At 36.7% G+C, this 20169-nt stretch overlaps 1 protein-coding gene across 4 annotated transcripts in view; it reads left to right on the top strand.

Annotated features, from left to right (window-relative positions):
• The window catches only part of SIN3A (SIN3 transcription regulator family member A), a 74234-nt gene that overhangs the window by 34285 nt on the left and 19780 nt on the right, over positions 1-20169 (top strand). For all 4 annotated transcript variants that reach the window (XM_031956578.1, XM_031956577.1, XM_031956574.1 and 1 more), the window contains 11 exons: positions 3579-3800; positions 6814-6990; positions 12893-12999; positions 13619-13901; positions 14651-14902; positions 15428-15580; positions 15866-16024; positions 17229-17318; positions 18437-18555; positions 19133-19343; positions 19798-19914. In XM_031956578.1, the coding sequence (XP_031812438.1) occupies positions 3612-3800; positions 6814-6990; positions 12893-12999; positions 13619-13901; positions 14651-14902; positions 15428-15580; positions 15866-16024; positions 17229-17318; positions 18437-18555; positions 19133-19343; positions 19798-19914 (1857 nt within the window). In that variant the 5' untranslated portion in view covers positions 3579-3611. The remainder of the gene's footprint in view (positions 1-3578; positions 3801-6813; positions 6991-12892; positions 13000-13618; positions 13902-14650; positions 14903-15427; positions 15581-15865; positions 16025-17228; positions 17319-18436; positions 18556-19132; positions 19344-19797; positions 19915-20169) is intronic.

Here is a 20169-nt window from a genome sequence, read left to right on the forward strand (position 1 = left end):
CACCTTAGTAATTTTATTTTTTAGCTAAATGAATGAATTCTGAAAGGGTAATTGGACATTATATATCTTTAAAATGTAATGTAAAGAACTAGGGACAAAATGGGAAAGGCATGCAACAAGTTTTCCTTATAGTTCTACATCCTATGATTCTACAAAAAAAAAAAAAAAAGATAAATGGAATGAGTTCAGTAGGCTCAAGGGAAGGGGGATTGAATAAGTCTAAAGTTTCCCTGGTAATTAGTCCCTAATAATGCTTTCCCAAGGCTCTACCTTAGTATTGTTGCTTTGAGAAATTTTAAGTGGCAGAAACAATTGGTGTTTTGAATTGTCCTCCTGACATGTTGGTAAATCAAAATTGTTCTTTATATTTTGAATTTTGAATCTTTATATAGATTTCTCTCTCTAAGAAAACTGGTCTCATAGGAAATTAGGGCTGTATCCTGGTTTGGGGGGTAGAGTGGGAGGTAGGTTCAGAGCTGTTCCAATCTCACAACTAGGCACTTGGATTGTCTTGGCTTCTTTTGTCAGTTTCTATTCCTCAAATGTACTATTTTTTTGGAAAGCATTCTCCTTGCTGTCATATTTACATAGTTTTTTTCATAAAGGAATGTATGAAATTGAAGCAAGTAAAGCCACTGTAAAGAAATTTGGTTAAAGTAAAAGACTGCAAAAGCAGGCAGAGTGATCCTGACTATCTGACTTGACAAGAACAAGTGGCTTCTTCAAATATAGTAAATGAGAAATCATATCCCTGAGAAGGCTAAATGCTAAAGCATTTTATATTGATTTTTATTTGGCTTCTAGTTGGGAAGGACAGACCCTTCTGATAGTGGTAATCTTAGGAGTAACTGTATGGTTACAGTAAGGTACCTTGTGACATATAAATTGATTTAATCAGAATACCAAAAAAGGACACTTGGAGCACTGAAAAAGGGGAATCTGTGTAAAGAATTTGAGGGGGGCAGACCAGGACCTGAGGGCACCCAGGCTTTACTCTGATAGATTTACTCCTGAGTTTTAATTTAGTTTCCCACCTAAGATGAGTGCTTTTCCAGCATAAAAGGTTGTGGCTCACTCGAGACAAATTTGTGTGAGAAGAGCAAGCCTTAAAGTTTTTCACCTTCATAACTGAAAAATCAGATTTTCGAGTTCATGGAAGTAATAGCTATTTTGAGGCTAATTGGTTACTCAGAAAGCATTGGGTTAATCAATTTAATATGTTACCAGGCACTGTGTTAACCATTGAAAATACAAAAAAGGCAAAAACAGTCATTCTGTTCTCAAGTAACTCACAATCTAAAAGGGGTGGGGAGGAAGAGAGAGAGAACATGCAAAACCATAGTAAATTTAGGATAATTTGGAGATAATCTCAGAGTGAAAGCATGAAGGGGTACCAGATAGTCTTCTTCCCTCCCCCCCCCCCAAGAAAATGGAGTTTTAGCTGAGTTTTGAAGGAAGTCAGGAAATGTAGAGGAGGAAGAGAGAGAATTCCAGATGTGGGGTACAATCAATGAAAATATCTAGAATCCAGAGATATAAAGTATTTTGTTTGGAGGAAAACATGAGGGCATGGTCACTGGATGATAGAATATATAAAAGGGAAGTTGGAAATAAGGTGTAATAAGAAGCCAGGTTATAAAGACTATTTTGAAACTCTCAAACAAGGTATATTCTATTTGATCTCCGAAGTGATCATTGGGAGCCAACAGATGCATGATTATTCATAAGAAATATTGAAAAATAGAAAGGTGCAAACTCTGGTTCTCCAACCTTATTAAAGTTTTGTGACCTTTTAATTAAATTGCTTTAGTCACTGAGCCTGTTTACTCATCTGTAAAATGGGACTATCAAACCTTATCTCATATAAAGAAAGCTCTTTGTAAAATGTCACATGTATATAAACCATAAGCTGTTGTTAACTGAACTTTGAAACTAAGCTACATATGATAATCAGAGGTCAGATAAAAAGTCATAGTCCAAAAGTCTTTGTTCAAATATTATTACAGATAACCATCTGTGACAAATATACATGAAATAGTTAATGTTATGTGTTTTGCTAAACAATTATCTTGACTTCTTCTTTTAGCTTAGGTTTATGAAGCCTAAAGATATCTGAGAGAGGATATGTAATTGTCGGAAAGATGGTGATGAGGGAGCCAAAAAGATGGCTTGAGGAAGGGAGTTCTTCTGAGAGCCTCCACTCCATGACCAGTTTGTACCTAAGGAATGAGGGAATGGTGGTAGAAATAGAAGTAGCTTGTAGGTTGTGTTAAAACAACTTCTATTTACATTTTTTTTTTTTACCAAGTGCTGCTGTTGCCTGCCATTGGCGACTGTTTTTGTAGTATTTAACAGATAGAGTGTTGTCATTTTAAGAAATTTTTGTGAAGTGACAGGGGACAGGGAGTAAAACATGGTTCCATTGTGTCTGTTGGATGATGAAACTTGGTTCTGCCTATTTGTCATCTAGCAGTGAATTATATTTGTGTTAGTAAGGATAGTTGATTTTGAAAAGAGCTATGGTAAGACCTTAGGCCTCAGTGGTTAGTCTTTATACCTTTGGTGTTCTGTTAAAAAAAATTCCTTAAATGGAAGTGTTTTTGAGTTAGTAACTTAAGAATTGATTTGAGAATTGGGAAGGTTTTCATAGTAGTTCAAAGTGGTTCATACTTTGAACCAATATTAAACCAAATTTATTGTTAAAATCCTAGAAATGTAGGGCTTAGAAAAGGACAAATATTGAAATAAATTTACTGTTAAAATCCTAGAAATGCAGGGCTAGAAAAGAAAATTTAGTTAGAAGTAATATAGAATGTTAGTTTTAATACAAGGAATGGTCTAGAAAACCTATATTTTTAGATGTAGTCTACTGTGATAACATTTGGAGATACTATCCCCCAGGCAGTAGAAGGTGAATATTCCTTTTGGAAAGAAATAAGAGAGTTAAAATGAAGCTAAAATGTCCAGTTAACATGGGCAGGTCACTTGATTAATAGTTCGCCAGAGAACTAACCAGAACTTGAAAAGTTTATGATTTATGATTGTATGTATAAAGATGCTTATGTTGGCCATACCTGTATGGCTCACATATTGATGGAATTAATCTTTTAAAGTCCTGGTGATTGGTGTGTCTTTTTTCTTAAGGTGTGACGTTTTCTTTTAGCTTTCTTCAAGTTCAATTCCATTCTAAGAAATGTTTTGAACCTTTTGGTTATTTTGATGATCAGGAAGAGAGCCTTAATCTGGAAGGCCTGTTTTCAAATCTTAAGCTCAGACACTTATTAGTGACTTAAGCTAGTCACTTAATTTCTCTTGGCCTTAATTCCTATTTGTAAAATGAGGGTGGGGTGGATCTCTTTGGCACTGAGGTCCCATGAAACTCAAGATCTGAAATGTATGATCATTTTTACAGGTGCTGAAATTGTACCCAGGCAGGATCTCTCTAGAATTTAACTCTTCCTACCAGATTTACTTTAAATTTAAAACTGTTGAACATATATCACATTAAGTTTGAGTGCAGCTAATGGTGTGTCTTCTTGGACTAGAGAATGTGATTAAGTCTTTTTTGCTTCCCCTAGGTTTTGTAGAGCATCCCCGAGTATGAGTGCAGAATGAAGCGACGCTTGGATGACCAGGAGTCACCTGTGTATGCGTCCCAGCAGCGACGTATTGCCAGCAGCACAGAAGCATTTCCACATCAGCATCGTGTGCTTGCCCCTGCACCTCCTGTGTATGAGACAGTCTCTGAGACCATGCAGTCAGCCACAGGAATTCAGTACTCTGTTACTCCCAGCTATCAGGTAGGTAGACTGACCGCGGTCAGCCTGAATCTAAATATGACTTCAGATATTTCTTCACTACATGTTCTTGGGCCACATGAAGTCGCTTTCTTCTTTCTTTTGTCATCTGTGAGGATAAATTGAAATCGTATCTGTAAAGCACTTTATAAATTTTATTGTCCGCATCCTCAGTATTCCTTTCACACTGTTCTCATGTGAGCATGAATACAAGACTCATCCATCTTCTGCTTTTACTCACCTGGAGTCTTGGCTTATTGCTGTCCTTTCCAGAATGTATCAAAAGTAAGTACAATGGTCCACAGATAGTCTGACAGAGATAAATAAAGTACAGTAGAATTCCCAGTTTCCCTCGCTGAGCAGGCTATCCTTTTCTTAACACAGCTTAAAGAGTGTATTTGCTTTCCTGACTAGAAATTTCTGATAGAAATCCTTCCTTTTTTCATTTGAACTTCTAACTCTCTATATGCTTCCCCCATCTTATATTTGGAATTCAATCTCATAAGCTCAGGTTGTAAGACTTAGCTTTTATTTTGTCTTGACCTTATTTCATCCCTGTGGATCACTTTTAGTGAGGAGACTCCCTCTGCTGGTGCAGCTCTGCACTCCTTCCCTAATTGAAGTTCCAGAGCATTGGTTGGAACATGGAACATTTAAGCCATGCCAGCAGAGGCACAGCTAGTATGTCAGACATGAGTTGATGTTCACCCTGATTACATTTCACCTTGTTTGAGTAGTTGGAGGGGAGGGGGCTGGGAGGAAAAGTATGAATTATGTTTTGGATATACAGATTTAAGATTTTTTACATTCTATTTTTAAAAAATCTATTTTCTTTCCAAAAAGAAAAAGGGAAGAAGCCAACTCCTATGTTCTTATTGAATAACCTGTTCTGGTCCTGCTCACTTTATCCTGCATCAGTTCATACAGTTTTTCTCAAGTTTCTCTGACATTGTTGACCTTTTAGTTTGAAATAATCCAATAGGAATAGGTACTGGGTGGATATCTAGATCCTACTCATCTTTTCCTATATAAGTTAAAGCTAAAGGAGCTGATGAGATCCCCAAGTGTTGCAGCAAAGAGAGAGTAAAGCAGAAGGCCTGGAAGAATATCTTGGAGCACAACTGATGTTAGGATTGGGAAACCAAAAGAGAATGTCACAAGAACTCAGGGAAGAGTGAGTATTCAAGAGTAAGAGTAGCAGCAAAGTCAGGTGCTCTTAAGGGGTGAAGAAGCACAAGAGCTGAGGAAAGACTCTGATCTGGCAGTTACTGATAAATACAAAGTGTGTTGGGGCTGGAAGCTGGATTATAAAAGGATTAAGGAAATGGAGACAGCAGAGCATGGGCAGCTTCTTTTAAGGATTTTTAGAAAGGGAGAAGTTGATAGACTCTAATAAGGTTTGAGGGTGTGTTTTGTTTTTTTGAGAATCAACTGACTGGTGTGTTTGAGGGTAGTAAGGAAAAATCAAATATAATGGGTGAGATTGAAGACTAGAATGGTGTGAGAGGGATGATTGAAGGAGCAATCTGCTGGAGAATGGGATTAAAGGCCTCTGAAGAGGGAATGACTTTGACTAAATCTCATTCTTAGAGATGGGTGGGGGAGAGTGAGAAGAAGTAGAGTTTTCAGGAAAGAAGAATAGCTTTTGTGCAGCTTCTGGGTAGAGTGGGATGGGAGTCATTTGGGGAGGAGGTGCAGGATTGCTTGATACTGTGAGGATCTAGATGAGGAGTCTCAGTTCGGCATATGAAGAAGGAAGGTAAAAGTAATCTAGAGCTTGGATTTATGGAGACAGATTGAGCAACTCAAGAAATGTGTCAACTTGTGTACTTCTAGGTTAAGCTCAGGATCTTAAGAGGGGAAAATGAAGTCAAAAGCAAGGCAGATATTGAAGGATTGTGAGACAAACAAAATAGGGTTTGGAGAGTTTAAGTTAGTGGAATGTCAACTGATGATAATAGAAATGTAAACCTTGTGAGTGATGATGAAATAGGATATGACAATCTCTGTGAGTGACTGAAGTTTGTGGAGAACTATCATGGAATTAAAGATTTTGGACCTGGAAAGGTAAGTAAAATGTTTGAGGGAGATTTGCCATCCCTTAGTATGAAGGCAGGACTTAGAGAAGGATGAGTGAGCCAGAGAGCTCAATGGTTTGAAAAAGGAGAGCAGAATGCCCTGACTGGTGTTTTATTCTTTAAAAAAACCATCCTTGTTGTTGAGTTCTCCTTTTCCACTTAATTGAAATAATTTCTCTTCATGTATTCAGAGTTTAATTCTTTAGAGTTTGTCTTTTCTGTTCTGATATAGAAGGTTAATTCATTTTATCCTAGCTTGCTCTTTCTGAATTCTTTAAAATCTATTGTTGAAAATGCAGAAAGAATTTTAGATTATTTCTAGTTTACTTTTCTTTTTGCGTCATAGATTCTTAAAGAGAGAGTGGTTATGTCTTTTCCAACGATCAATAGTTCCTTTTGGCTTGAATTAGCATTTTCCGTTATAAATTCAGCCACTTTTTTTTTTTTTTTTTAAGGAAATTAGTGGAGGGAAAAAGGAAATTAAAAATGACCAAAAAACCTTCTATTTCAAGGAAACTGAAGAAATGATGTTTGTGTTTGGATTTTCTTTCCAAACTTGTTTAAATGTATTTTAAAGCTTGGGTAGAGCCAGATGAACAAAATTCCTACTTAAAATACTGTTCCTGTCTTTCTTCCTCCCATATTAAACATTTCCAAGTCTCTGTTGACATGGTATTTTGACATGGCTTATATCTGTTCTTTATTAGTCAAAATCACTGTTTTGCTGCTACTTGTTTTTTCAAGGATTAAACATTGTGGAGGCTTCATTTGGAATATTCTAGAAGTTTGTATAATACATTGAAATGTTATCAATACAATTTTGAAAAGTGTATTTGTTTTGGGGAAGAAGGTCCCAAATTAATGATTAAGAAATCAATATTATGTTTAGCTGAAGAGGAATTTGTTCATTAAAGACTCAGCCCTGGAGTTGTTTTTAGGTTTCAGCTGTGCCCCAGAGCTCTGGCAGCCATGGCCCCACGCTAGCAACTGTTCACAGTGGCCACCATCACACAACATCTGTTCAACCTCATGGAGGACAGGTGGTTCAGAGCCATGCTCATCCAACCCCACCAGCTGCACCAGTGCAGGGACAACAGCAATTTCAGAGACTCAAGGTAGGATTCAGCATTCATAATTGAATGTAATATTCCGGGATGTCTTCAAATCTGGGGGGAACATCTCTTTGGATGTGTTGTTTATACCAGCAATTTTGGAACATAATAGAATAGCAGGTAAACTGTATGTTGTGTGTAGCTTGATTTCTGATTTAAATTTTATGAAATCTTTGTTTTTTCTGTTCTCTATGAGTTGCTGATCATTCCATTATTTCTGGTTATGATGTTAGCTAGCCTCATTTTTCTGTGGCTTATGGACTTGCTATTTTGTGCTAGATCCGATTGTGTAAGTAAATAAGCAAGCTAAGACAAAATGTTGATGCAAATCCTGGTACTTAAAAGTACTCGACTAATATGTTGATTATTTTCTTGCAAATAAAGTTCATCAAATTTCAATTCTAGTCGAATAAGCTTTAGATGGCAATTGGGGTAAGTGACTTTCCCAGTGTCACATAGCTAGGAAGTGTTAAGTGTCAACTGAGATTTGAACTTAGGTCCTCCTCACTTCAGGGCTGGTGCTCTAACCACTGTACCACCTAGCTCCCATTTTTAAACTCTTTTCATTGAGGAAAAGTATAATTATAGCATTCGCAGTAGCAAAATTATATCATTTACAATAGCATATTAAAACATTTTATTCACTCGGAAATTAAAACTGAAAGTTTTGGTTCTGAGTTTTCAACAGAACTTATTTAATAAGTTCTCATCATAAATGTTCTATGATCATACAAGGTAATATTGTAAATTCTTCTACTGTTTTGGAATCTTGAGAGCCAGTTAGTTAACTTAACAGAATTCCATCTTGATAAATTACATTTCCTTTTTGAGGAATCCTTGTCAAGTTTTAGGAAAAAAATATAATTGTGAATAAAGTGTTAATATTAGCATTTGTTCTGAGGACATGCTAGATTTTCTTGAAGCAAAGTACATTACATTCACAAGGCTAAAGTGACACTTGAGCTCAAGGGTCACCTGATTCAAGTATCATATCTCTAAATGTGTTATCATGTCTCCATTTCGTATTTGGGGATCTCTGCCGTGTGTGTCTGTGTGTGTAATGTAAATTTAATGAGTATAAAATGTTAGTTTGTCAATTGAAAATACTCATCTTACTATAAATAACACTTCTGCCTGAGAATTCCCTCTCCCTTCCCCCCATATCTATATATCTCTCTATATATAAAACCACATTTGAGTGAAAAAATGATTACATAATAATTTATTTTAGTGATAAGTATACCGATTATAATATAAATTGATTTAAAATATTGCTTAATTATTATAATCTTGGATGTGAATTGTTTCAACTAGCAAATGTTTAAGTTCTAGGGATCCTTATTAACTGCCTTGTTTATAATTCCTTCCTTGGAGGAGCGTATGTGAGATCAGGGAGTGCAAATTTATTTTTATATTGGTCTAAATAAGTGAGCTGGGGAGAGAACATAGATGGTTCTGAAGTCACATTATTTTGGATCAATTCATTTGTTTCAACTCAGATAATTGAATTGACTGCTTACTGTGAAGCATATTATTTGAAGAGTACTTGCTACTTGTTCATTGCAAAATTTTGATAATGACTGACATACTCAATTATTTAAAAAAAATTGTTAGGTCCTCCTAGGTAAAGTTAGACCTTTGACTTAAATAACATTCTTATTTCATGTGATTTATCTCGTTTTATATTTTGATGAGGTGTGCCCAATCTTTAACGATGTAACTTAACAATGTGAGTTAAAGTGAGTTGTTTTTTTTTTTTTTTTTTGCTAAGACAGTTGGGGTTAAGTGACCTGCCCAAGATCACACAGCCAGGAAGTGTTAAGTGTCTGAGGCCAAATTTGAACTCAGGTCCCTCTTGACTTGAGGGCTGGTGCTCTATCCACTGTGCCACCTAGCTGCCTCCTCGTTGGTCTTTATAATTTTCTGTGGCTAACGTTCTAGAGATGTGCTTATTGGGCTTCTTTTCAAGTGACACATAGCCTGTTGTCAAGCTCATGCTTGAGGCCTTGTTATTTTAGTAGATCCTGCAAGAAAACCTGCCTTATGAACATAACCTTTGGAAATCCAGGGTCACTTGTGACCTTGGAAGATGTTACAAATGGAGGTCCATGAGAATATTCAGATGTACCAAGAGTCAGTTTGTTTTTATGCTATAAAGTTTTAATTGGGGGTGGGGAGGGGAGAAGGGAGGGTGTTGGGTGATTTTTTTTTTTCATGTTAGCGAAATATTCATTCCTATTTGAATGCTATTAGTTGAGATTCTTTTTACTCTTAATAATTAAACTCTAGGGTTTTCAGGTTTTTTTAATCTCACATTCATTATTTCCAGATTATTAGGTTTATATTGTTTCTTTTCCCAGTTTGGGATACCAGATATGTATGTAGTACTCCTTTAGAGTTTTGAGTGCTTTTAGTAATGATAATAGAGTATTTTCCTGTTTATCCATGTTAAACTTAAATGCTAAATGTAGTTGATGTATAGGTTTTTTTTTTTAACTTAAAAGAGAACTGAATCACATTTGTAAAGTATAGTTTATGAGCCCTTATAATTCCTAATTTCCTTTCTTGCCAAGCTTGCACATAGCACTTCCTAGCATGTGTTTTCTGCCAGAGGGGTTTCCAGTTTAATTATGTTTTTTACAATTTACATCATATAGTACACTTAGTGGCACCACAGTTTTTTGCATGTTATAGATTGTGCCTTTCTTGTCATATCACTTTGTATTTTATTCCTTTCTCTTAAGGAGTTAACATTCTACTTAGTTGTCTTTCACAGCTTATGAATTTCTCCCTGTTCCATCAACCACATTACTAATGGCAAGTTTGGTAAATCAAAATTAACTTGATTTAAATGTCATAAGAAATAATTGAATTGCCTGTAAACTAATGAAAGTGGAAATCGATGAAAAGTGTATAAGCTTATGTACATTCTTTACCAACCCTTTACCAACATTAGCATTTCAAATGTTTATATCCAGCAGATTATAAATTTTAACCTGGAAGATGCCTTACAGGCTCTGTAGTGCCACTCTGTTGAGAACGTCTTATTAAATAAATACTTTGCTTGAGGGGACACAGATATTCAGTAATAAGCCACATATTAAACATGGATCTTCAGATTCCAAATCCATTGCTCCTTTTATATAATAGCTGTTTTATAACAATGAGAATGATTCACTAGGCAACCACCTTTTTTTTTAAACTTATGTTTATATGATGTTTTAGCATAAAATTTGCTGATTTTTAAAATAAAGTTTTGTTAATTTTATTTTTTTGTTTTCTTTTTTATGTTGCCTAAAACTTTCCTTGTCCCCCTTCATATCTGCTCCCACAGGGCCATCCTGGATCACACCTATTCTTTAAAATTTTGCACATTCAATTTTTTATTATTTTGTGGAAATTTACCTAGTCATTTATTTTTTTTTTTTTGAAGTCATTATGTTTCTTGGTTCTATTTAATTCATGCCACTTCAAATTGTGTGCACCTTTCTTTGTTTCTGTATTTATCATAATCATAGTCTCATCAGTGACCTCTTTGGGGTATGGGGTATAAATATGTCAATTAGGTCAAAAGATGATTTAATCACTTTAGTTTCATAATTTCAAACTGATTTCCAAAATGATTTACCAATTTACAATTTCCCAGTAATGCATCACTTTGCCTGCGTTCTCGAAGTCCCTCCAACATTGATTATTGTCCACTTTTGTCATGGTGTCCAGTTTATGGGTATGAAGTGAAATCTCAGGGTTGTTTGTTTTTTTTTTTACCCTCTATTATTAGTGACTTTGTTGTTAGTGTTTTACAGTTCTTTTGAGAACTCTATGTTCATATCTTTTGAGAATAGATTTTAGGTACTCTATATCAGCTGGTTGTCCTGTGTATCTTAGATAACAAACACTTATCTGAGAAAATTTGATACAAAGGATTTTCCCTCCATTTAACTGTTGTTCTTCTTATCCTAAAAGCATTAACTTTATTTATGCATAAACTTTTCAATTTCAAGTAATAAATTAATCTTATTTTTTCTAATTTGCCTGTATTCCTTGTTTGAATAGGAATGTAGCTCAGAGGAGAATATATATAAATAAAATTTACTTTTTGCATGTGCCCTTTCCAAGAGGAGTTTAGGAAAGGATGATGGTCTTTTTGGAAAGTGTAGCCAGGTAAATGGTAGGGGAAACAGAAAAGGGAATAATCTCATTCTAGCCAGCCCTTTTAGGAACAGGAGGGGAGAGAAAGTGAGAGTCATCCTCAGATTTGGGCCACCTTTGATTAATTTGGAATGTTTCATCTTTATTACTATTACTCTTAGTAGAGGGAGACTTACATAGCTATCTCCCCCATCACACAACTTCCTGTCCACTAGGGGTAGGACTAGCTCATGGCTATGGGCTTTTTCTGTCTTCGGAATAGTGTTCCTAAAGGCTCTGGGAAATATTTTTTATTTTTGGCCAGGAGACCCATCACATACTCCCTGGGAAAAGTTGCAAGAGAAAGCTAGGTGGTTCAAACTCCAAATGAATTCAGCAGGTCTTGTCCCTGGGGATTGAGTTGGTTATAGGGAGGGAGGAGTATTGGCCAGGTGAGAGCAAGTCAGGACCCTTAATAGAAGAAGAAAGAGAAAATAACTCCTTCATTTGCTTGAAGGGCATTTTAAAAAATATCAACAAATAAAGAACAGGATTTGTTTTGCAGTCAATTGTTAGCCTATAAAGTTATGATCTTATAAAGAACATTATTTGCAGAAGCTTGCTTATTCCCTTCAAATTTTCATGAAAGATGCCTTCAATCCATGGAGAGATGATTTTTCTAAAGATTTTGTAGAGATGAGAAGTATTCAGTATTAACCTTCTAGTGATCATGTCTGAGACTTTTACAAAGACTTTGATAACCTATTTTTCAGATATACTGAGAATTAATCACTCTTCTCAAAGTTGTGTTGCCATCAGCATAAACCTTCTGAATCATTTCATTCCTTTAGGAGCCAATACTGTTCATAATCTTTTACCATCTTGCTCTTTAGGAGTTTACAAATGAGTTTATATTCTAACCTGTTTTTTCATTGACTGCTATCTTTCTGCTGAAAAGAATCAGTTTTTTGCTGGGGTGAAGTAATTTAGAGACTATTTTACTCTCCATATTTCATAATGTGACTTATCTGTTGGCTTTTTAAGTCTTTTTAAAGTAGATATTTAAGTTGGAAACACAATAAGTAGCAGCAGATTCTGCACATGGTAGTTATAAGTAAATTACAACATGTTACCAATGACGTAATCAAGATGATACCAGAAAGGTATGGTTGGATAAGTGAGCGAGTTATATAATGAAAGCAAGGAATAACAATTTAGTAGCTTATGTGCTCCCACTAGCATTCACACCTTGCCAAAACTTCTCAAGGAAGACTTGCAGTTCATGATCGAAGATATTCTAGAAGATATGGATAAGAATTATAGAGACTGGATTCCAGTCTCCACTATCAAAAGGACTATACAGCATTGAGGTCTCAAGACTATCTAAATACTGAAAAATGTACAAGGCACTGGACCAGGGGCGGGGATCTAGGTTCTTGGATTTCAGATTCAATATTTGAATTATGCTATGCTTCCTTGAAATGTTCTGTTGAATGTTTTACTCATGTGAGAAAATTAGTTTGACTTTTGACCCCACTATTATTTTCAGAAATGGGACATGGCCCTCATGATAAGGTTCCTTAGTTATTTTTTGGATCTTGAGTTATGTGATTGATATCTTTAACTTTTATATGTTTATACTGAATTTTCCCTTTATTTTCTAGGTTTTTATGTATATATGCATGTATTCAGTTTTATTTGTAACTAAAAAAATTCATTATGGAGCTTGTGAATTAATTTTTTGATGGATAGTTTTTGGGATTTGTATTTGCAGGTGGAGGATGCTCTATCCTACCTTGACCAGGTAAAGCTGCAGTTTGGTAGTCAGCCTCAGGTCTACAATGATTTCCTGGACATCATGAAGGAATTTAAATCTCAAAGGTAAAAAAGGCATTTGCAGCTATCCTTCTGGTTAGGTATGAGCATTTGTTTGAGTATAAAATCTAATGTCATTCTTTAGAATGTGGGAGCATTCTTTAGGTTTGAATTTTCAAGGTTCTTCTGTGGAATAGTGGGACAAGTAGAGTGCTGAGCACTTTCTTTCTCCTTAGTAGCCAAATTTCCAGTTCTGGGAGTCAATTTTTCATCATTTTTTTTCCTTCTGCTTGAGGAATAGACATTGAGATTGATCTAACTCATTCCAAAAAAGAATTTAAGATTTTAGTGTTCTTCTAACACAAAATATTAATGCATATGAAATAGAGGTTACCTAAATTCTACAATATATATGATGCAGTATTTAGTACATATGTTATACTGCACACTTCTATAGTGTAAAGGAGTAATTTGAGCTTCTTAAAAATTAATTACTGACCTCCCTTCCTTTGAAGAATGAGGGAGTTGACCTCTTCACCAGATTCTTTATTGGGGGGGGGGGGACAAAAAAACCCAACTTACTTTTATGGTAGATTCAGAAAAATCATCGTCATCTCAGTACTTTTGATATGTGTGGTTTTCGAGTGGTTCTGAGGTCATTTGTAACAACATTTCTTCTCTGCAGTATTGATACTCCAGGAGTGATTAGTCGGGTGTCACAGCTATTCAAAGGCCACCCTGACTTGATCATGGGCTTCAACACCTTTTTACCTCCTGGTTATAAAATCGAGGTGCAGACCAACGACATGGTAAATGTGACAACTCCTGGCCAAGTCCACCAGATTCCCACCCACGGCATCCAACCTCAACCTCAAGCCCAGCCCCAGCATCCTTCCCAACCGTCAGCTCAGTCCACCCCAACTCCTGCCCAGCCAGCCCCTCAGCCACCACCTGCCAAAATTAGCAAGGTGAGGACTTGAAAGTGTTCCAAGAGAAAAATATGCCTTTGAAATATCTCTGAATTTTCATAATGCTTTGACAAAGAGATAATAGAAAAATGCCTGAAATTGTAGATGTGAGTAATTTGTTGGTAGTTTAATAGTTGATAGATGGGAATGATGTTTACAACCATAATCTAGAGAAGAGGTTTTTTCCATTTAAAAAATAAAACAAAATAATAAGGCATTATTCTATACTGAAGAAATCACAGATCCCACTTAGAGATTTCTTTTGCCCTTCTTAACCAATTTCCCAAATTTTGACTCTTAATAGACGCTGTAAGTTTTTAAAAGGTTAGGTCAGTATGGTGTCAGAGAAGATAGCTGACCTTCCTTCAGGAAACATAGGTTCAAGTATTTCTTTTGACATTGACTAGTAGCTGTATGACCCTGGTCAAGTATTTAAAAGACTATATTGTGGAACAGTAGCTTTATCTGTATTGGTGTATGAATTTCTTCTGGAATTTTCTTATACTGGTGAAATCACAGCTATTTCCTCCTCCCCTGCTCCCCTTTACAAAAAAACAAAAACAAAAAACCCTTGTGTTAAGATATGTATGATTCTCCTATTAAGTCTTTGATTTGAATTCAGAATAGTATGTCAAGAATAAATAAATGATGTGTTTTATCTGGAAGCAACCTCTTTCTCTACTGGTGTGGTAGGACTATTTGAATCACATTAACCCTGTTCCTAAAGGGAGAAAATGTTTTCTTTGCAGCCATCCCAGCTCCAAGCACATGCTCCAGCCAGCCAGCAGACACCTCCCCTCCCACCATATGCTTCACCACGTTCTCCACCGGTGCAGCCTCACACACCTGTGACAATCTCCCTGGGAACTGCCCCATCCTTGCAGAACAATCAGCCTGTGGAGTTTAATCATGCCATCAACTATGTTAACAAAATTAAAAATAGATTCCAGGGTCAGCCAGATATCTATAAAGCTTTTCTGGAGATTTTGCACACATATCAGGTAAGATCTGTCTTGTTAATGTGCTTTAACCAAAATGGCCAACTCACATAAAGCATGTTAGTATCCGTTAACTCTTTTTTAAAATTATCAATCAGTAATTCTGTTTAACATATTTAAGAGAGATTCTTTTTGTGATTCAAATATTTTGAGCAATTGAACAAAGATTTTAGAAATTGATTCTATATGAAATGAATATTTATATACCTAGGAGGTCTAAAGGGACACTTGTATAGTACAGTTAATAATCAGTGGGATAAGGAAAAAAATTCTGCATATAGATTTTTGTTAGTTGATAGTAAACTCATGAGCAATTAGGAATGTCTGCCCTAATTTTTAAAGGGCTTCCATTTACCATTGTCTCACCTTGATGACCAAGGAACCTTTCAGAGAGCCAGAGCCAAGAAGGCCAGCTTCTTCCCTTCTCTGTGAAGGCAGCTGGGGTGATGAGAAGGCCAGAGGCCTGGGAATGTGTGTGATATGAGTGTGTCAGACATGGAGTTCAGGCTTCCCTCTTTCTTGTGACAGAAGGAGCAGCGGAATGCCAAGGAAGCTGGAGGGAATTACACGCCAGCCCTGACAGAGCAGGAGGTGTATGCACAGGTGGCCCGTCTGTTTAAGAATCAGGAAGACCTCCTCTCAGAGTTTGGGCAGTTCCTCCCTGATGCCAATAGCTCTGTGGTGAGTGCTTTGCATTAGGACTGACACAGTGGGTATGGCTAACTTAGAGGGTGACAAACAGATTTGTGTTCCGGGGTGGTTTCTTGGTCCTGTAAAAAGGGTTTGGCTTTGCTTCAGTTTTATGTTTGAAAACTAAACTCTCTTAGTGTAGAAATCCCTGTAGATTGGTTTTCAGAAAATTGGCAGAGTAGTAGCATTCAGAGGTTATCTGGAACTACTAGCAGCAGTTCTCCTCTTTCCCTCTAAAAAAAATTGGAGTTCTCTGATCATCTGTATTTTAATCAGTTATTAAGTAAGACAACTGCAGAGAAGGTTGAGTCTGTGAGGAATGATCATGGAGGCACGGTGAAGAAACCCCAGCTGAACAACAAGCAGCAGAGGCCCAGCCAGAATGGTTGCCAGATCCGCCGCCACTCTGGGACTGGAACAACTCCCCCTGTGAAGGTGAGGTTGGGTACCTCTTCTCTGACTTGGTATTAGGGTCTCCTCATAGGTGGTAAACATGCAGAGAAAAGTAGGTGATCAGGTGTTCTCTGAACTGAGACCAGGTAAAGAAGTGTAATTTTTTTTTTAATGTGCTTTATATCATTTCCATGACATCAATGAATCTGAACAATTTTTATATGTAATTTTTATTTTGGCTATCTGCATTTCTTTATTAATTTCCTTTGCGGCAATAATTAGGTCAGCAAAATCTCTTCATTCTCTATTAATCCTCCTGTGGGAGCGTTGGCCTGTCTGGGTTTGTAACTCCATTTGTCTCTTAGTGATGCAGCTTAAGGTTTTCCCATACTTATTAGGAGTAAGGCAGTTTATTTTTAACATTAAGAACTAGTTGCTGGAATTTCTTCCATTGACTTTCTCTTGTAATTGAAGTCACTTTTACTTCACACCCAGGTTTTTTTTGGTTTTGTTTTGTTTTTTTAAACTTAGGTATAGGCTGTGGCTCCTCTTATATGTTGTTCTGTGGTTCCATCTATTCTTCCATCAGTTGGGGATCTCATAATACATAATTAGGGAACAGTTTTTTGAGGTTGAATTTGTGTGCTGTTTGTGTGGGGTTACATGGGTTTAATGATATTATCATGAATCTGGCTTGGGTTACCATTCTTTTTGAAGCGAATCCTCAGATTAAGTGATGCCAGATTTTTTTGTTTGGATATTGCTTGCCCTTCCAAAAGACTTGATAGTCTTTGTCAGGTTTTTTCCTCTTTATTGGATACTTTAATGTATTCTCATTTAACTCTCAATTATTCCACCTAAATTGAACCCAAGGTACCAGTTGTATCTTCTTAAAAAAATTGTATAGGCAGCTTTTATTTTCTTTCTACTTTTATAAATAATTTATCTGCTCTTGGGAGAACTCAAGTCCTTAAAAGGAGAAAAACTATTATTCTAAATATTGCATAACTTTTCGTAGAAATTAAAATTAAGGAAATAAAATGTTTTAGAACATTTTATTAAAAAAGAAAACTGGTGGACTGAAATGAAGTCAGAAGTTTGGGAAGTTTTAGAATGCTAACTGCAGCAGAGAAAGGATTCCTTTGAATTGTTTTCTCGATTTTAGTTGAAGATAGTTAGAGATGGACTCCATGTTCTTACTCAGTAGTTTCTTAATTGTGATTGTAATTTATCTTTCTATTTGCAGAAGAAACCCAAACTATTAAGCTTAAAGGACCAGCCCTTGGCAGAAGCCAGTAAACATGGTGTAGGAACTGAATCCTTGTTCTTTGAGAAGGTGAGAAATGTCTAGAACGCTTGAAATTTGTGTCATATCCAATTTGTTCAATGATAGCATAAATTGTTTTTCTGGTTTCGTTGATGACTATGGTGTAAGAAAAGATTCCTGAAAATCAACCTCCGTTCCCACCCACCAACTATTATTGAATTACCACCTGATGTAATAAAACCAACCTATAAAGGAAGTACCTGACAATCTTATGTAATATTTCAGTCCTCTACCTCACCACCTCACTTTTAGTCACCTCTTGTATCTTGGGACCAACTTTGACCATTGGTAACAGTGCCTGAAGAAGATTCTCACTCACACTTGACCATTCAGATGCTGTGTGTATGTGTGTGTGTGTGGGGGGGGGGTCCATTGGCACCTAGGTACAATTTTTCCCTTATTCATTGAAGGTAGAAGCAGTTTGAAATGGCTAGATATGATCCTGCAATACATTGAGAATTCTCTATTATGAAAATCCCAGATAAGTTGTGATGTCTGTAAAATCTCCATCTGTTGGAGATTGGCAATATGTTGTAGTCCTTTGATTGCTAGAATACTTGACTTTAAGAAAGTTCACCATTTCATGGCCCTTGGTAGAGGTTTGGAAGACTTAGGTGATGAGCCTAAAATTGAAGTTTGTTAGCTCTAGCCTTGGGGGTCTAGAGAGCTCCTGAAATTGGATTTCTTCCTTTGTCTTGATTTCCTTCTCCCTTGTAGTTTTCTATGTGTGGTTGGAATTTAATGTGTGTCCTCAGCATTGCAGCTGTTGTGTACCTGGTGGGCCTTGCTGGCAATAGTGCATAAAACACCTGAGCCTGAGATAATTTGGAGTCAACCGGGCAGCTTTTAACATCTGATGGGTGCTTGTCACGTCTGGCTCCCAGGTGTTCTTCTGTTCTTCTGTGAGTCAGTCGCTCTGTACCGTCTCCTGCAGCTGTCTGGTCAGGGAGCAGAAGCAGCTTGGTCCCAAGTGCTGTTTTCCTGAGATTCCTGTTGTGGGCCTCTGTCTGCATAAGTCATATGAGGTTTTGTGCTACACAACAAGAAGAGTTCCCACAGCATTATGGGCCCCTTTTCAGTGTATGTCCCTCCCTATTTTTACGCTTACACTCTCCCATTTCTTAAAGGTCCGGAAGGCCTTGAGGAGCACAGAAGCCTATGAGAATTTTCTGCGTTGTCTGGTCATCTTTAACCAAGAGGTCATCTCTAGGCCAGAGCTTGTGCAACTTGTCTCTCCTTTTCTGGGGTGAGTGAAGAGGACTGGGGATGTGAGGGTACCACAGAATTAATTTTCTAGGTTAAAAAAAAAGTATCTTTTACAGGTTCAGCATTCTCTCCATGTCACTCAGGATCAGGCTCTAAGAACAGACCTCAGTCTCACCCCTAGCGTAGTGCCAGGTTTTCATGGAGACCTGGTCAGGCACGTGCATTTCATTCCTGGATCTCAGAAATCACTTTCAACATTGGTAGCACTTGAGGTGATGTTGCCTGAGCAAGAGAGTTTGGAAATTTATAAAATTAAATTTCAAGTCCAGTAAAGGAACACTATTCAGGAGACTTTCTCCTGCTTTTCACTTGTGATCCAAAGAATCATGGCCTATTTTCTACACAGCCGGTCACCTTTCCACATTGGCTCAGAATGACAGAAATGGGCAAGGGCAGCTGCTTGGAGATTCAGGAGAGACAAGCATTGAAGTGTAACCAGAAATAGGACTGGAGGAGGGTTCTGATACTTTGTTCTGCTTCTTTTAGGAAATAAATTTTGCCTTAATACTTTAAAATACAATTGTTATTGATGATTTTTTAAAACTTTATTTCTTTAGGAAATTCCCAGAATTGTTCACATGGTTTAAGAATTTTCTGGGGTATAAAGAATCTGTTCATTTGGAGACCTTTCCAAAAGAGCGTGCCACAGAGGGCATTGCCATGGAGATAGATTATGCTTCTTGTAAAAGGTTGGGGTCAAGCTATCGAGCCTTGCCCAAGAGCTACCAGCAGCCTAAATGCACAGGAAGAACACCACTGTGTAAGGAGGTAAGAGGCATCTATGTTACCTACCCCACATCCTCACATTCCTAAAGTGCCAGGTATCTAGGAATTATATTTTTGGGCTAAGGAAGCTGGAAACCTTCTTGGTATTTAGTGCTTCTGTTAGCTAAACGCAATTGTGCTTGGAGGACATAACAGTAGTTGTTAAAGATGAAAGCCATAGAGAAATCTTAGAGGAGAAAAATCAAGGAAATGATGACTCTCCTATGTGATATTTGTACTTTATCAGTCACTTAGAAGTTATTGAGCTATTTATTTTGGATCGTAGTGAGATATTTTTAAAAAGAAAATATAAAGAGGAGGAAATTAAAATCTTGCTTTATTTGATTAATGCAACTTTTTTTGAATTCAAAAGAACTGGCTGCCCCCAAGAATTAGCTCTTTTGAAAATGAAAAGTCTTTTAAAAAATAACTACTACTCTCCATTTTCTCCCAAAAGGTTTTAAATGATACTTGGGTGTCCTTTCCATCATGGTCTGAGGATTCCACTTTTGTCAGTTCAAAGAAGACACAGTATGAAGAACACATTTATAGATGTGAGGATGAACGCTTTGAGGTACAGTTTTACCAGGCTTTGAATTCTGAAGTTGAGGGGAATAGGGTATTGAATGCCAGATCTGGAAGCACCATGTTGAGGTGATAAATGGCAAAATTTGGTCTAAGGATTGAGTTCATGCCTTCTCTGACTCTTACCCTCTACCTCCTGTTCCCCATCTTTGAGCTGCTTAAAATTAGCATTTTGGTGAACCAAGTCTAGAACTTTTTTTTTTTTTTTTTTTGGAATTTCAGAAGTTTAATTTGAAATTGCTAT

Source organism: Sarcophilus harrisii, chromosome 2 (genome assembly GCF_902635505.1).
Source record: "Sarcophilus harrisii chromosome 2, mSarHar1.11, whole genome shotgun sequence".
Taxonomy (NCBI): domain Eukaryota; kingdom Metazoa; phylum Chordata; class Mammalia; order Dasyuromorphia; family Dasyuridae; genus Sarcophilus; species Sarcophilus harrisii.